This window comes from Stegostoma tigrinum, chromosome 1 (genome assembly GCF_030684315.1).
Source record: "Stegostoma tigrinum isolate sSteTig4 chromosome 1, sSteTig4.hap1, whole genome shotgun sequence".
Taxonomy (NCBI): Eukaryota; Metazoa; Chordata; class Chondrichthyes; order Orectolobiformes; family Stegostomatidae; genus Stegostoma; species Stegostoma tigrinum.
Genome location: NC_081354.1, coordinates 43,307,693 through 43,320,156, shown reverse-complemented (window position 1 = coordinate 43,320,156; position 12,464 = coordinate 43,307,693). Strand labels below are relative to the sequence as shown.

The 12,464-nt window shown below is 39.1% G+C and overlaps 1 protein-coding gene across 8 annotated transcripts in view; it reads right to left on the bottom strand.

Annotated features, from left to right (window-relative positions):
- The window catches only part of fstl5 (follistatin-like 5), a 568,620-nt gene that overhangs the window by 92,947 nt on the left and 463,209 nt on the right, over nt 1–12,464 (bottom strand). For 7 of the 8 annotated variants that reach the window (XM_059645031.1, XM_059645027.1, XM_048534768.2 and 4 more), the window contains 2 exons: nt 6,295–6,461; nt 444–564 (listed from right to left, as the gene is read on the bottom strand). In XM_059645031.1, the coding sequence (XP_059501014.1) occupies nt 444–564; nt 6,295–6,461 (288 nt within the window). The remainder of the gene's footprint in view (nt 1–443; nt 565–6,294; nt 6,462–12,464) is intronic. The other variant, XM_059645034.1, reaches the window with a different exon arrangement.

Genomic DNA, 12,464 nt, shown 5'->3' with positions numbered 1-12,464 from the left:
GTGTGGGACTGAAAATTATTTGGTGCAATAGTCAGTATAGATTTTCATTTTTAAGCAACCATACAGCAGAACAAAACAGCAAAATTATTCACTCATAACCAAATCCACCTGAAAATCTCATCAGGCAGGCCTCAGCCATCAAAGAACAATGAAGCATCGTTTGGTGATTTTAAATTGGCTGTTATCTGTGTAATTGATGCAAATTGGGTGTCCAGTGTTAAAATCTTCCTTTATTTCTGACCAAATACAGTCTACCAAAACAATTATGCGACATAAGGCAAACATGATATTTTCAGTACTTGGAAGTTAAACAGGATCCCAGGACTGTGCCATGGCTCCTGTAAGCTTTTCATGCTTCACTATCTTTTGAATAAATTCCTACATGGAACAAGATACCATGGACTATGAAATTATATGCAATCATACCGATAGATCACATTTACCATTCACTTGCAGGATATGAGTCTGATAGAGCTTTTCATAACCATCTGCATGACAGCTATAGTTTCCCATGTGAGTTGTTGTAACCTTGGTTATATATAGAGAACCATCATCTCCAAAATCCTGTGGAACAGAATCAACAGTTTAGCAGAAATTATTTAATTAAAATGAACACTATATTTTTACACTTATTATAGTACACGTATCTATTAAATAGAAAAAATCATGCAAAAAGTAGTGATTTAAATAGAAATGGTGTTATTTAAAAACACAATACTTTATTCAAGATGAAAATTACATCTAGAAAATTCTAGGTAACAACTGTCATAATCATAAAAAAATGGCAAAGGCACAGTTCAAAGTTGGCAAAGACTCAATGATGTTCTAGGAGGCCTAGTCCTTGCACGCTGCCTGGTCTGCTGTGTTCCTCCAGCTCCACACTGTGTTATCTTTGACTCCAGCATCTGCAGTTCTGACTATCCTCAATGATGCTCTACACTTATAGCTGTCATTAATATTAATAGATATAAAACCAGAAGTTATTTCAATTTTAATTTTAAAGAACCAGAAACAGCGATGATTTTTAAATGGCCAATATGGTGAATATATACCAATGGAAAGGACATGCAGAAAAGAAAAGAGAGGCTGTAAATGTTGATAGCAAACCTTTCACAAACAGGGAAACATATTTTGTTTTACAATTATTGGATGTTTTTCATCAAAATTATTTTTTGACCTAGGTGTTAGCAGAAAGATATAACATTAATATTTATATCAAAGAAAGTGAACAAAATACTGCCATGTTTTCCATTAACAGGGGCTTAATCAAATGAAATCTTTCAAAAAAATCTAATTTTGTCTCTGTTTGTTTTTCCATACATCTCTGAAGTATACAGGCACAATAACTAATTATTGAAATTCCACACAAAATCTGGAATACAGAAATGTTTGGATGGGGAGCAATTTGTTAGAAGTGTCCAGGAAGGTTTTTTGAAAAAGTATGTAGATAGTCCATTGAGGGAGGGGGCATTGTGATCAAAGTTTCAGGGCTGGAGCATTTTGGGAGTAGTGACCATAATTACATAAATTTTCAGATACTTATGGCAAGGACAAAAATTGACATCAGATTAAGGTGTTAAATTGGGGGAAGACCAACAATAACTGAATTAGGCAAGAACTGGAGCATGTAGACTGCTGTTTGAGGGGAAATCCACATTTGACATGTGGAATCTTTTATGGGCCAGTTGATTGGAGTGCAAAACAAGCATGGCTCATTTCAAAATGCCTATAAGGACAGGAATGGCAGGATTGGGGAACTTTGAATGTCTGTGGACATGATCAGCTTGGTCAAAAAAAAGCATGCCTACAACAGATGAATCAATTAAGAGTATAGAAGTAGTAAGGAGCTCAAACAGGGAGTTAGGAGGGCTAAAGGGGGCTATGAAATCTCCTTGAGCAGCAGGGCTAATGAGAATCCCAAGAATTTTAAACATATACTGGGGCAAGAGAGTAGCTAGGGAAAGAGTAGGCCCTTTCATGGATAAAGTAGGGAGGTTATGTGTGAACTCAGAGGAAATGTATGAAATCCTTAAAGAGTAATTTACATCTGCATTGAGGGATCAACATGAGAGATGTTGATCTTCATCAACGAGAGGGATGTCGAGTAATGGAAAGATGTGTGAATACCCTTGGCAGGTCAACATAATGAAACTGGATGTGTCCGAAGATACTGTGGGAGGCAAGGGAGGGAATAGCTGGGGACTTAACAAATTTATTTACATCCTCTTTGGCCTTAGGCAAGGTTCCAGAGGACTGGAAAATGGCCAAAGTTGTTCCTTTGTTTAAGAAGGGAAACAGAGATAGATAGCCTGACAGCAATGGTGGGGAAACTATTGGAGATGACACTGAGATTGAGGATTTATACTCATTTGGAAACAAAGAATTGTCTTGGTGATAGGTAGCATGGGTTTGAAAACTCATGTCTCACCAACTTGATTGAGTTTTTTGAGGAGGTGGAAAGAATGATTGATGAGGGAACGGCAGTGGATATTGTCTACACGGATTTTAGTAAAGCATTTGATAAGGTACCTCATGACAGGCTGGTACAGATGGTAAAAACTCAAAGGATCTGGGGTGCGCTGGCTAGATAGATACAAAACTGGTTTGGTCATAGAAGACAGAGATTACTAGTGGAAAAATGCTTTTCAGATTGGACATAAGTAGCTGGTAGTGTTCCGCAGGAGTCAGTGCTGGGACCTTTGTTGTTTGTAATATATACAAATAATCTGGAGAAAAATGTAGGAGGTGTACTTGATAAATTTGTGGATGACACAATAATTGGTGGGGGGGTGGTTACAGATAATGAGGAGGATTGTCAAAGGATACAGCAGTATAGATGTAGATTGCAGATTTTAGAAGAAATGGCAGATGGAGTTTAATTCAGACAAATGCCTGATAATGCATTTTAGAAGATCAAATTCAGGTGTGAATTATACCATAAATAGCAGAAGCCTTAACAGCATTGATATCCAAAGGGATCTGAGTGTACAGGTTCATAGATCCCTGCAAGTGGCAACATGAGAGGATAAAGTGACCAAGAAGGCATTCAGTATACTTGCCTTCTTGGCCAGGACATCAAATATAAAAGTTGGCAAGGTATTTTACGACTGTACAGAACTTTAGTTAGCACACATTTGGCATATTGCATGCTGTTCTGGTTGCCACACTACCAGAATGATGTGGATGATCGAGAGAGGGTGCAGAGAAAGATTACGAGGATGTTGCCTGGTCTGGAGGATTTTTGCTATGAGGAAAGGTTGGATAAACCTGGAATATTTTCATTGGAAAGATGGAGGTTGAGGAGTGACCTCATAGAGGTCCGTATAATTATGGGAACAATGTTATGGCTGCAATGACATAGTGTAGCTATTATCTTCTTCATACCACTGGCATTTTACACAGTGGGGAAGGTGACAAATCACCTGCTTGAGGCATTCTTTCCACCATTACTGGTATTTTGTTAGAAGCATGCCAGTACTTAAACATGTTATCTGAATGCAAGATACATGGTGGCTATTCCTCCTGTGGGTTTGGAGATCCTCCTGACTCGTAACTCTATGGTCCATGGAGGGCACACAATAGCAGCAAGAACTGCATGGTTGAAAGACCCTAATGATGAATCCCATATATTTCCATGGAAGCTTGCATAACCTGTCCTACTTATCCTCACAAAATGCATTTCTCCATTTAGCTAGAAGTGACTACCAGTTTCAAGGTCACTGCTGGGATCGAAGAGCTGTTGGTCTTCTCATTGATTAGCAGTTCCCCATTTCTTAACAAGTGTGAAAGCATTGAAGTGGTCAACACACCCCACTGACAAATGCGAGTTCCTGGCTTGTGACCAATCAAAATAGAGAAGTGTGGATGCTGAAGGTCTTAAATAAAAACAGGAAGTGCCAGAGAAACTCAGTAGGTTTAGCAACATTAGTGCGGAGAGAAACAAAGCTAACTTTCTGGGTCTGATCTGACTCTTCTCTGGAACTGAAAGGGGCTGGAAAATGATGGTTTTATGCCATCTAAAAATGGAGAGGAGGACCAAATGGGACAGATACTGAAGGTATCCAGAGCAAAAGACAAAGGGAAGTAGAGGATGACATGGAAATAGAGGATATAGATGCAAAATAGGTATTAACGGTCAAATAGGTATGAATAGTCAAAAATAGCTTGGCTTTGCATAGAGTACACCTTTGAAAAGACAGTGGGTGCCTGCATTGCACCTGTGTGTTGTTGGTGCGGCAATGGTGATCATGTAATCAAAATGGAGGAAAATATCCATGCTTTGAAGATAGCAAAATAGAAAAGGTTTCTTCAAAAAGGCACAGCATTTTGATTCTTCATTGAGGGTTTGAATACCAAAGAATTTAGATCAGATTAGATTACCTACAGTGTGGTAACAGGCCCTTTGGCCCAACAAGTCCACACTGCCCCTTGAAGCATCCCACCCAGACCCAACCCCCATGCACACCTGACCACTATGGGCAATTTAGCATAGCAATCCACCCAGGCTGCACATCTTTGGACTGTGGAAGGAAATTAGAGCACTTGGAGGAAACCCGCACAGACATGGAGAAGAATTTGCAAACTCCACACAGACACTTGCCTGAGGGTGGAATTGAACCTAGGTTGCTGGCAATAAGAGGCAGCAGTGCCAACCACTGAGCCACCATGCCGCCCAACTAATTGTAAGAAAAGACAAAAAACAGATTGAATAGAGTGCTCAAACTGGCACATACTGGTATACAGCATAAAAGCAAGGAAGTGATGCTACACCTCTACAAATCATTGTTCAGACCACATGTGGAGTATTGTGTTCTGTACATCTTATTTACGGAAGGATGTTAAAACCCTGGAGAAATTTCAACGGACGTTTACTAGAATGATATTAGGAATGAAGAATTTTAGTAACAAAAAAAAGACTAAAGCAATTAGGCTTGTTCTCCTTTGACAAAGAAGATTAAGAAGCGACCTTATTGAGATGGTCAAAATAATGGACCATTTTGACAGGAGAAAGAAGGATATTCTGTTTCCACTAGTTGCCATGTCAGTAACTAGATATCACAAATTCAAGATAGTTAGCAACAGAGCTAGGAGTGACACGTGGAGAAACTTCCTTACTCGGAGAGTTGTTAGGATTTGGAATGTATTGCCTGGGAGACCGGCAGAGACTTCAAAAGAGAGCTGGATACATTTGAATGTGGTGAATTTAGAGGGCTAGGGGATGGGTTGGGACATCAGACTAGCTGGTAGCTTTTTCGGGAACCAGTACAGGCACAATGGGTCAAATGGCCTCCTTCGGTACTGTAAAGTTCTATGATTCTATGATTCAAACTTCCCAATTACTCATCCACCTCAGCCTCCAATAACCACCAGACCTGCATATGGCACAGTCTCCAAATTTTGCGAGGGACTACCAGTTAACTCAGAACCCATCAAACCAGACAGGGCGTAGAATATCCTTGATGCCAAAGTATTCCCAAAGATGGAAAAAAACGAATTTTTGAGTACGGGCAATTAAGGATTGCGTGAGGATCATGAAGTCCAGTTGGGATTCCATGATTAACCAAGGTGGAGTTTCTCAGATTTTTTGGGATCTGCCAACTGCCCACTGTCCCCAGAAACAGTCCCAATGTCCCAGAAATCTTAAGCCCTACTTCCTACCAGCACCATCTCTCATTCATTTGGACTAACCTCGTATTTTTATACTCAGCAGCATGTGGCATTGGAAGTAGTCTAGAGATCACTAGCTTTAGGATCATTTTTTAAAATCTACTTCTGAGCTTCCTAAATTCTGCTTGCAGGACCCCAAATTCGCATCTTTTTCCCAATTTGTATTTTCTTGAGGAAAAGATCTGGTCTGTATGAAATTGGAAAACACAGATAAAAAGAGATATTTTACATATTATTTCACATAAATTTCACTTTTTAAAAAATGCATTCACAGCTAGAGGTCTCACTTGCTGGTAACCCCATCAGAAAATCATCCTGTATTGGATGTAAATCTGTGGGACATGCTCCAGGAACATACATTTGTAAAACTGACCCAACATCATACTAAAGACCTGAAATATCAGCTTTTGTGCTCCTAAGATGCTGCTTGGCCTGCTGTGTTCATCCAGCCCCACACTTTGTTATCTTGGATTCTCCAGCATCTGCAGTTCCCATTATCTCTGATCACACTAAAGAAATCTCCTCTTTCACTAGGTAATAGTGATTCAAAGGACAGTATAAATTTCAATGGGAATTCAACATTTCACAAAGCAGAGAGGCATTATCTCAGACAAACTTATTACTTACACTTATATCTTCTAGATCCAAATGGTTGAGGATAATATTGTTGCGTTTCCAAATTATTGGGGGCCTTAGGATCCCCTGAATTGAACATGTTAGGACTGCACTTTGTCCTACTGTTGCTGAGGTGATACTCACTTCCTGTCCTTCTGCCAGGTTCAGTTGAATCACCTCTGGAAGAGTGACAATATTTGTTAGTTTAATTAATAATGGCTGCTAAATAATCAAAACTTTCTGTCGCTATTAGGTAGGTTACATTGCCAGCAGAATATATTGGAATTTGCTGCACTCCAAATGATTAAACTGTACTGGAAGTATATGTTAGAGTTCATTTCCTCACCCTTCCACACCGCTGCATCTAAAATAATATGCTTTAACAAACGATACTAGTCTAGCAAAACAAAAATTCTAAACTGATGACTGTTTCAAGATTTTGAGAGTTTTCTGCACTACTTTGAATCATCGAGTCCACACGTTCCTCCAAACAGCATCCCACCCACGTTCTGGGCAATTTAGAGTCATACAATTATAGAGTACTTCAGCCCAAACTCATCCACGCTGACCAAAATGTCCATCCATGCTAATTCAATTTCCCTGCACTTGGCCAACATTCTTCTAAACCTTTCCTATCCATGTATTAGTTCAAATGCTTTTTAAATGTTGTTAATGTACCCGCCTCAATCACTTCCACTGGCAACTCATTTGACATGCATACCACGAATCTCTGAGATTCTGAGATTCTCATGTACTCTTTTCCTTCTTACCTTAGCATGACCAATCCACTGAGCCTGCCACCTTTGGGCTGTGGGAAGAAACCAGAGCCCACCTGGAGGGAACACATACAGACACTGGGTGGTTGTGCAACCTCCACACAGACTGTCACCCATGGCTGGAATCGAACCTAGGCTCTGGCACTGTGAAGTAGCAGTGTGAGCCATGACCCACCATGCCTCTCTTCTCTATCTAAAGCAATTGTTATAGAGATAGTAGGAACTGCCGATGCTAGAGAATCTGAGATAACACAGTGTGAAACTGGATGAACACAGCAGGCCAAGTAGCATCAGAGGAGCAGGAAAGTTTGATGTTTCAGGTTGGGACCCTTCTTCAGAAAGAAAGAAGGGTCCTGACCTGAAATGTCAAACTTTCCTGCTCCTCTGATGCTGCTTGACCTGCTGTGTTCATCCAGCTTCACACCGTGTTATCTCTGTCTAAAGCAATATGTTTTCACAAATAATATTAGTTTAACAAAACAGAAATAAAACTGTGTAGGTCAGGAGGATTAGCCATGGGAAGTGCAGGGGGTGGGTATGGATGAAATAAGTGTCAGTATCAACTTAATGGGCTGAAAGGCCTCCTTCCACAGTGATACTATCATTCTATACCACATCCAAAGACTGCAGAAAACTTTCAAAAGTTTGAAGTAGTGGCCAGTTTAGAATGTAGAGTTGTGGAGGAGTGACGAAACTAGATCTAATACATACTTTTAGCACAGTTTAATCGTTTAGAGTTGTAGCAAATTCTAGAATATTCTACTAACAATGTAAATTCTGATTTGTTAAGATGCAGGGATAGCAAGCGAAACCAAATCAGCCTCTCTATCACTAGATCTGTAATACAGTGAAATTAAAAAATTTAATGACCGTCAAAATAGCTTTACAAAAACAGATCTTAGACACCAAGTTTATAACTTAAAATAAAAATTACAGTTTATTATTAAGAATGTAACTTTATCAGAACAAATTATTTTATCAGTGAATATCACGTGTTTGTGAAATCCTTTGTTGATGAGTTGTATTACAATAGGCAGGCCTGTGTGCTGCTTGAATTTTGAAGGCACTGGTCAATGCAAACAGCTTCAGCTTCTGGATACTTTTGCTTATTTCTTACAGTCTCGGGCTTTTTTCTCAGAACTTCCAACAAATTCATAACTGGAGAATAACAGCCTCCCAGGTGAACAGCTTCTAAAACAAAACTGTCTCCTTTCTAAACCCAGTCAGAGCCATTGTGCTCTCTTTCCTTTTCAACATTCTCTGTGATTAACTGGCCATTACTTTGACTGACCATTTCAACATCCAACCAAATGCCTGTCTATGAGCATAATAACAATCTGGTATTAAATCATCAATAGTGTTCATTAAAAATTTATTAACCTGCAATATCTTTTCAGACTTGTTGTTGAAAGGAAAAAATCAATCCCGAGTGACAGGGCAACTTTCAAATGAGAGATCTCCTGTTCAAACAATTTGAATGATTGGATTCCTAAAATGTTCATTAGACCATTATTTTGATTAAATCACTTCTCTCTTGCTCTGATTATAAATCCAAAGGAATTTCCATTCCTCATGTAAGTTCCTTGATTTGTCAACCCAGATGCTTATACTTCGGTACCTTATTTAAATAAGCCGACTCCAGAAATTTACCATCATCTTCAAACTTTACGGTCACGTGCACCACTGCAATCTGTTGCTTATTTTTGAAGATCAAGTCTGATTTCCAGAAAGGACCTACATCATCCTTTAATTGTGACTCAATATGCGTTACCCACTCATTTTTCCCAATTATTAGTGTAATCCTATTGTGCCTCTTAATCTTTATGTTCTTGCCAAATCAGTAAAGACCTGAAATGTGTGAAATTGTTTCAAAGGAGGACTCACATCTTCTATAATCTTTCCATGAATGTGGCCAACCTCTGGACACTGTCATCCTAGCAAAGTATAAATTATAATGTAGCAACGATCCATTGACAAATTCTGGATGACTTAATACAATAAATAGGTTGTATCCAAGAATTGGAGACTGTATTATTCTTTAAATAACTGACCCTGAGTCCTTGACTTGTTAATTTAGTTCATTTTGCTATCTCCTAATCTTTCCATCTGCCATATCAAAGGCTAGTTCATCCTTAGGTATTAATTGTTTACACCAGGCTCGCTGTTGGAGGACTGATTTTCTGTTCAAGTGTAAAACATTTCACCTCTTTCGAGATTTTAGGCTCTCCTAATTTTTTAAATAGCATCTATATTACTTATCATTGAGAACTGAAAACAGGCTGTAACTACCAAATAACAAAGTGTGAAGCTGGATGAATGCAGCAGGCCAAGCAGCATCTCAGGAGCACAAAAGCTGACGTTTCGGGCCTAGACCCTTCATCAGAGAGGGGGATGGGGCGAGGGTTCTGAAATAAATAGGGAGAGAGGGGGAGGTGGATTGAAGATGGATAGAGGAGAAGGTAGGTGGAGAGGAGAGTATAGGTGGGGAGGGGATAGGTCAGTCCGGGGAGGACGGACAGGTCAAGGAGACAGGATGAGGTTAGTAGGTGGTAAATGGAGCTGTGGCTTGAGGTGGGAGGAGGGGATAGGTGAGAGGAAGAACAGGTTAGGGAGGCGGGGGCGAGCTGGGCTGGTTTTGGAATTTAGTGGGGGGGGGGACGAGCTGGACTGGTTTTGGGGTGCAATGGGGGAGGGGGAGATTTTAAAGCTTGTGAAGTCCACATTGATACCATTGGGCTGCAGGGTTCCCAAGCAGAATATGAGTTGCTGATCCTGCAACGTTCGGGTGGCATCATTGTGGCACTGCAGGAGGCCCATGATGGACATGTCATCTAAGGAATGGGAGGGAGAGTTAAAATGGTTCGCAACTGGGAGGTGCAGTTATTTAATGCGAACCCCTCATCCCGCCTCCTTGACCTGTACCGACCCCGACTGACCTATCCCCTCCCCACCTATACTCTTTTAACCTCAATCTTTTAACCTTCTCTGCTCCAAGGAGAATAAGCTCAATTTCTCTAGTCTTTCCTTGCTTGTAAAGTCCTTCATTTCTACTGTTATTCTAGTAAATTTTCTTTGTACTCTCTCCAGGGCTTCAGCATCATTTCCCAAATGAGGTGCCCAGAACTAAATACATTACTCCAAATGTGGTCTGTATCTTTATAATAAATCAATTTTAGATAAGAATGATGTACCATCAACCTTACTAATGCAATCTTCTAGTCTGGGAATAGGGTACGAATCTACATGTTTGATCGCATTCACTTTCCTAGTGTCTACAACATAATCTAGTTAAACTGTCTGGTTTAGGAATCAACACCACTGGAGAACTCCAATTATTCTGGTTTAGTTTGATCAATTGATTCTCCAGCTTACGTTAAACTTCTTTTGTTACTTGGACCTGCTTCTCTGAATTTAACCAATGTGGGTTTTTAAAAAATCAGATCTAAATTACCTACGTCGATATCATGTTTGGTTAATGTGGTACACCCAACTAAGTGCATCTTTGCAAATGTCTTTGCATCTCCTGAACAATCTCACTATATTTTCCTGTTGATCCTTCTCCAGATGAAAACACAACTATCGAAATTCTGTAACATCTGAGTTTGTTAATCAAATATTGCGAAATTTACTTTGGAAGTTGTCCTTCATTCTCATCCTTCTTTCTATTATCGTCTTCAACTACATTTACTGTTTACCACACGTACTTTCTCTACAATAGTACTGTTTCAACATGTTTACATATAAAGTTGTCTTTTATTCCTATGAACAGGAATATCAATTAGATATACCACTACTTTTATAAAAAGGAAATCCCAAAGATAATATACCATAATATAAAGAGCATAAGGATAGTGAAGGAGAAAGTGGGACCTGTCAGAGATGAAAAATGTAACTTGTGTGCTGAAGCAGAGGATGTGGGAAGAACTTTAATTTTTATCTTTGTATTCACAAAGGAAAGGGACGATGTAAATAAATGTAAGGACCACTTTAGTCTTTGAACTGTGCTTTTGGTGGCTTTTTGTACGTTATAAAGGCAATGATACCAAAGCTTCATCTCCTGCTTTGAAATTTGTAACTATTGCATGTTTATCTGATCACCCTCTCATTTGTTTTGCAAAATTTTCAGATGCTCTGATACAACTCTACATGCTCCTGTCAAGCTTTTTAGAAACCTGGACACTTACTCTAATATTGAAGATTCATTTTTCTGTTTTAAGAATTTACCTCTAATCAGTTTTCATGGTCCTTTTATTTCATGGCTATTAACTAATTCAACTGTGCTAAGAAAAAGCCAGTAAATTCATTTGGAGAAACTCCAGTTGCTAGTAAGAGAAAATCTAATCCTTTATCCCTATCCTTTGGACACTTAAAATAATTGGTTTTGGTCATGGTTTTTAGTGGCTGGTGATACATTTCCATAGCACTTTGGGTCTGTGGATTCTTTGTATCGGATTTTAATTTTTTTAATCTCCAAGTTACTGATGATATCCTGAAAAAGTTTTCATATGAAGTTTCATCCTTGATCAGACTGTACTTCCATTGATGAGTGAAAGGCCATAATGAGTGAAAAGCTGTTACTGCTTCCACTTCCACCTTAGTTCTGATTGCCCTTAAGGGATAACCTCTGGAAATCGAGTCATCACATTCATAATTGTAATTATATTATCATTTCCAGCTCTCATTTTCAGGTGGTGTGTCTCACAATCCACTCATACATGATGAGATTATTCCTCAAAACTAGAATAGGAATTGGGGTGCTGGTTTACCATATTAGCACTTACATTTGTTCTCTACACTAGTTATTAAATGGCCAATTTTTGTTCTGTCTGCAAGTTTTCCTATTGTGTTGCCTCATTCAAATTAAATTCTTATTGTATAAAACAAACAGCAGGGGCCCTAATACCTGCAGACTACCACTTCAAATAGCTTTCCATTTGAAAATGCAGCCATCAACAATTACCCTTTCTTTCCTGTTGTTAAGCCAAGTTTGGATCCATTTGACACATCATCCTGTATCCCATGGGTTTTTACTCTTTTGACTAGTCTACTATGAGGGACCTTGTCAAAAGTCTAACTAAAATCTATGCAGACAGCTTTCACTCCACTACTCTCATCGATCCTCCATGTCGCTTCCATCAATTCAATCAAATATGTACGGCATAACCTTAACAAAGGGATGCTGAATATCCCTGATCAGTCCATGAAGTTCTAAGTGACAGCTTATCTGGCCTCTCAGGCTTGATTTAAACAATTTGCCTACCAGTGAAGTAAGACTAAATAGTTCCTAATTGCTTGACATTTCCTTTGCACTCTTTTTTAAACAATAGAACCATATTTTCATTCCTCCTCTCCTCGGGCACCTCACCCATATCTGGTGAAGATTAGAAAATAATCCTCAGATCAGAA